This window comes from Portunus trituberculatus, chromosome 8, assembly GCF_017591435.1.
Source record: "Portunus trituberculatus isolate SZX2019 chromosome 8, ASM1759143v1, whole genome shotgun sequence".
Taxonomy (NCBI): Eukaryota; Metazoa; Arthropoda; class Malacostraca; order Decapoda; family Portunidae; genus Portunus; species Portunus trituberculatus.
The window spans coordinates 1577505-1582500 of NC_059262.1; the positions used below are offsets into that span (position 1 = coordinate 1577505).

Sequence of the window (4996 nt, forward strand, 5' to 3'; positions counted from 1 at the left end):
ACAAGACCACCACCAACAAAGAACAAGAAAACAAGAACAACGTCAAGAAGAGGAAAAAGAATGAGAAAAAAAAATAAATAAATAAAACCAAGAAATTACCATGGCGATAATGAACAACAACAACAACAACAACAACAACAACAACAACAACAACAACAACAACAAGGAGATGAAGATACCAATAGTGAACAACAATGCAGAAAAAAGAATAATAATAATAAACAGGTTAAAATAAAGAAAAAAGACAAATAATTACGAAAAAAAACAATTACTTAAGCCAGGTACTCACCACCTCCTCCATGGCAGGTGTGGGAAGCAGGTGTGGGGAGGGAGGGGGACAGCAGGCAAGGGAAGGGCAGGTGTGGGTAAATGTGGGGTGATGGTGTTTGAGGTGTGGGGAGGCAGGTGTGGGAGTAGGTTTGGGTAGGTGTGGGTGGTATATGTAGGGAGCAGGTGTGGAGGACAGGTGTGGAGGACAGGTGTGTGGGGCAGGTATAGGAGACAGGTGTGGTGTGCAGGTGTGGAAAGCAGGTGTTTGGGCAGGTGTGGGGGACAGATTTGGAGGGCAGGTGTGGCTAGATGTAAGGGGCAGGTGTGGGAGCAGATGTGTACGGGACAGGTGTGTATGGGACAAGTGTGTGGGAGGGCAGGTGTAGGAGACAGATGTGAGGATGGCATATGTAGGGAGCAGGTGTGGAGAACAGGTGTATGGGGGCAGGTGTAGGAGCCAGGTGTAGGGAGCAGGTGTGTGGAGGACAGGTGTGGGAGACAGGTGTGGGAGACAGGTGTTGGGAAGCAGGTGTGTGTGGGCAGGTGTGGGAGACAGGTGTGGAAGACAGGTATTGGGAAGCAGGTGTGTGTGGGCAGGTGTGGGAGACAGGTGTGAGGGTGGAATAAGTAGGGAGCAGGTGTGGGAGACAGGTGTGGGGAGCAGGTGTGTGAGACAGGTGTGGGGGTGCAGGTGTGAGAGACAGGTGTGGGAGACAGGTGTGGGGGGGGCAGGTGTGGGGAGGAGGGTGTTAATTTACTCACCTGGGGAAAGAAAAAAAAGAATTATTAGCATTATTCATCACATTATCCATTCATTTATTCATTCTTTTTGTTTATCTATTTTTTTTATTTATTTTGAGTGTGTGTGTGTGTGTGTGTGTGTGTGTGTGTGTGTGTGTGTGTGTGTGTGTGTGTGTGTGTGTGTGTGTGTGTGTGTGTGTGTGTGTGTGTGTGTGTGTGTGTGTGTGTGTGTGATTGAACTTATTATTATTATTACTATTATCATTACTACTATTATTACTATCACCATCATTGTTGTTACTACTATCATCATCATCATTATCATTGTTGTTGTTGTTGTTGTTGTTGTTAGCATTTTTAGTCTTATCATCTATTCATTTATGTATCTATCCATCTATTTGTTTATTTTTTTGCTTGTGTGTGTGTGTGTGTGTGTGTGTGTGTGTGTGTGTGTGTGTGTGTGTGTGTGTGTGTGTGTGTGTGTGTGTGTGTGTGTGTGTGTGTGTGTGTTAGCAAGACAAGGCCAAGAGTAATTATCATCATTAAAACAAACAACAAAAAGTCATTCACGACACCACTGACAAATAATAAAAATAACAAAACAAATGATCTTCCTTTGTGTTTCTCTTTCCATGTAGCAAACACAACCCAACCCAATCCAACCCAATCCAACCCAAGTAAACCCAACCCAACTCAACCCGTGGTATAATAACTTTTTGATAGGTAGACTCACGAGAACATTATTGGAACCACCAGCTGACTCAGTGACGTCATCCGGTCGTGTAAACAACTCCATATCTTCGAGTGAGTGTACACGTGTGGCAGAATTTGATCTTGGATTGTATGTTTCATGTGCCTTAATATTAATTTCTTATTGTTAGTATGGGCAAAGCTAGACCTTGTGCAGTGTATGGATGCACGCCTGCCAAGTCTAGTAATTTTAAATATTATAAATTCCCCAAGAACAAGACCATCGCAAGACAGTGGCTCCAAAAATGCTATCGTGCTGACACAGTAAACGTAAATAATGCCGTGATTTGTGAGCAACATTTTAGTTCCGCCCAAATTAAGCGCAATTTGAAATATGAGTTATTAGGTTCCCCAGTTCCAAGGAGTTGGAGGGATCTAAAACTGAGGCAGTCCCTGATCAAAATCTGCCATTTCGTGGACACGATAATGGAAGTGGCCTTTCTGCAGAAAATACAGGTAAGGAAACTTAGATTTACTGGCTAAATCTGATCAGTTTCAACACTCCAAATTAGAAATTGTATAATCTGCTTATGCCTAATGAACGAAATTAGTTCTACTAGTAGCCTAGACCTAGTCCATAATTTACAGGCTATGCCAGCCTTACAGGCTACTGACTGTACCATGGTACAATAACTTTTGATGTCTCTCGTTATTGTACCATGGGTTTACACTCAAGAATAAAGTACCTATATGAAGTGTGAATAGTTTAGGGCCGATGCAAGCTAAAGGAATGGATTGCCACGTTTAAATAGCGGTATGCACTCACGGTCCATTCATATTACATGCATTTCAATGGCTTACGGTCCCCACTGAAATGCATTTAGTATGTGACAGCACTGTAAACAGAGCGTGACCGTCCCTGTATAGTGTGGATCGCCTTTAGACTCATACGTGCATTAGCCTTTAGCCTCTTGTAGTTTTATATGTAGAGAGAACAGTGAGGTGCTGAGGAAGACGACGAAGGTACATGAAGGCGAAGAGGATCAGAGGAAATCAATGTGCATTATGCAATTATGCATAATGTATATGGCTTGAAAAATCCACTAACAATGTTTTTGAGCCACATCTACTAGGCTATCTGACATGTCTTTATCCGTACAATATCTTGTCTATCGCTATGAAATATCATCAACATTCAATCACTAATGTGTATCATATTTAATTTTCAACTGCATAACTAATGGATCATGAAAAGAAAAAAGTTTTATATTAATTATTCATGATTTATTGAGTAGCAGACTATCGCGATCAGAGCTGGCTAGGCGAGTGGATGACGTCACAGAAACAGCGTTTCAGAAGACTTACCAGTAGGGCTGTGAGTTCAAGACTCTCGTGCGTCTACCTGTCTCGTTATTGTACCATGATCCAACCCAACCAAACCCAAGTAAACCAAACCTAACCTAACCTAACCTAACCCAACCCAACTCCTCACCAAAGAAAAAAATAAAAAGCAAGAATTTATCTTACGTTATTTTTTTTTATCTAATCTAACCTAAAAAATAGATAGATAGATAGATAGATAGATAGTTTATTGACCACAGCTTACATATAGAAAACCAAGAATTTGTCCATTATTTCCCTTGCATATACTAATAACAACATCTTAATTATTTTCTATCACCTTATATACCAAACTAGACCCAACCGACACATATAAACCAAAGGAAACAACGAAAATAAGCATACATCAATTATTTCCTTTCTTTTCCTTTTTCAACCCCTTCAGTACTGGGACACATTTTTACCTTGAGATTTGAGTACCATTAGACCATTTTATTGACATTAGGAAGGGTCTATGGAGGTTAGAAGATTAATGGCCACAGTCTTCACCATTTTAACCCCTTCAGTACTGGGACACATTTTTACCTTGAGATTTATGTACCATTAGACCATTTTATTGACATTAGGAAGGGTCTATGGAGGTTAGAAGATTGATGGCCACAGTCTTCACCATTTTAACCCCTTCAGTACTGGGACACATTTTTACCTTGAGATTTGAGTACCATTAGACCATTTTATTGACATTAGGAAGGGTCTATGGAGGTTAGAAGATTAATGGCCAATGTCTTCACCATTTTAACCCCTTCAGTACTGGGACACATTTTTACCTTGAGATTTATGTACCATTAGACCATTTTATTGACATTAGGAAGGGTCTATGGAGGTCAAAAGACTATTGGCCACAGTCTTCACTATTTTAACCCCTTCAGTACTGGGACACATTTTTACCTTGAGATTTGAGTACCATTAGACCATTTTATTGACATTAGGAAGGGTCTATGGAGGTTAGAAGATTAATGGCCACAGTCTTCACTATTTTAATCCCCCACATGAGTTTCTGAAGCTGTATAAAATCACCAAATAGTCACCAGAGTGGATATGGAAACACGTCCTGGTACTGAAGGGGTTAATGGTGAGTCAATAGGAAGTGTTAGAGGATTAGACAAGTGTACGGATGGGAATGACAGTTTGATATAGGCTGGTGTGTTTTGTAGGCCTACCTCGTGTTGGCCTCATGACTCCCTGCACCAAGTCTTCTGATGTAGAGTTCTTTGTTGTGTTGTATGTTAGGTTAGGTTAGGTTAGGTTGGGTTAGATTAGGTTAGGTTAGGTTAGGTTAGATTTGGTTAGACTGGGTTAGGTTAGGTTAGGTTAGGTTAGGTTAGGTTAGGTTAGATTGGGTTAGGTTAGGATTGGGTTAGGTTAGGTTAGGTTAGGTTAGATTGGGTTAGGTTAGGTTAGGTTAGGTTAGGTTTGGTTAGATTGGGTTAGGTTAGGTTAGGTTGGGTTAGGTTAGATTGAGTTAGGTTAGGTAGGTTAGGTTAGGTTAGATTGGGTCAGGTTAGGTTAGGTTGGGTTAGGTTAGATTGAGTTAGGTTAGGTAGGTTGGGTTAGGAAGACGCGTAGTGTTGGTAGAAAGTTAATTATTATCATTATTTAATTAACTTTCATTTATTATGTGATTTCATTTCATTTATCTATTTATCTATTTCATTTATTTATTTATTCTATTTCTTTACTTATTCATTATCTTATTTTATCTATTCTTTTTATTTGTTATTTCTTTTTCTGTGTGTGTGTGTGTGTGTGTGTGTGTGTGTGTGTGTGTGTGTGTGTGTGTGTGTGTGTGTGTGTGTGTGTGTGTGTGTGTGTGTGTGTGTGTGTGTGTCACCAAATACTAAGTAAAATGAATATATAAGAGTGTAAATGCATCATGCTACTGACGAAGTTAAAA

General features: G+C 40.2%; 1 protein-coding gene across 1 annotated transcript in view; it reads right to left on the bottom strand.

Moving 5' to 3' along the window:
- Positions 1-285: 285 nt before the first annotated feature.
- LOC123499830 (protein TRACHEARY ELEMENT DIFFERENTIATION-RELATED 7A-like) overlaps positions 286-4996 on the bottom strand; it is a 5223-nt gene continuing 512 nt past the window's right edge. The window contains exon 2 of the mRNA XM_045248345.1: positions 286-1032. Within this exon, the coding sequence (XP_045104280.1) occupies positions 286-1032 (747 nt within the window). The remainder of the gene's footprint in view (positions 1033-4996) is intronic.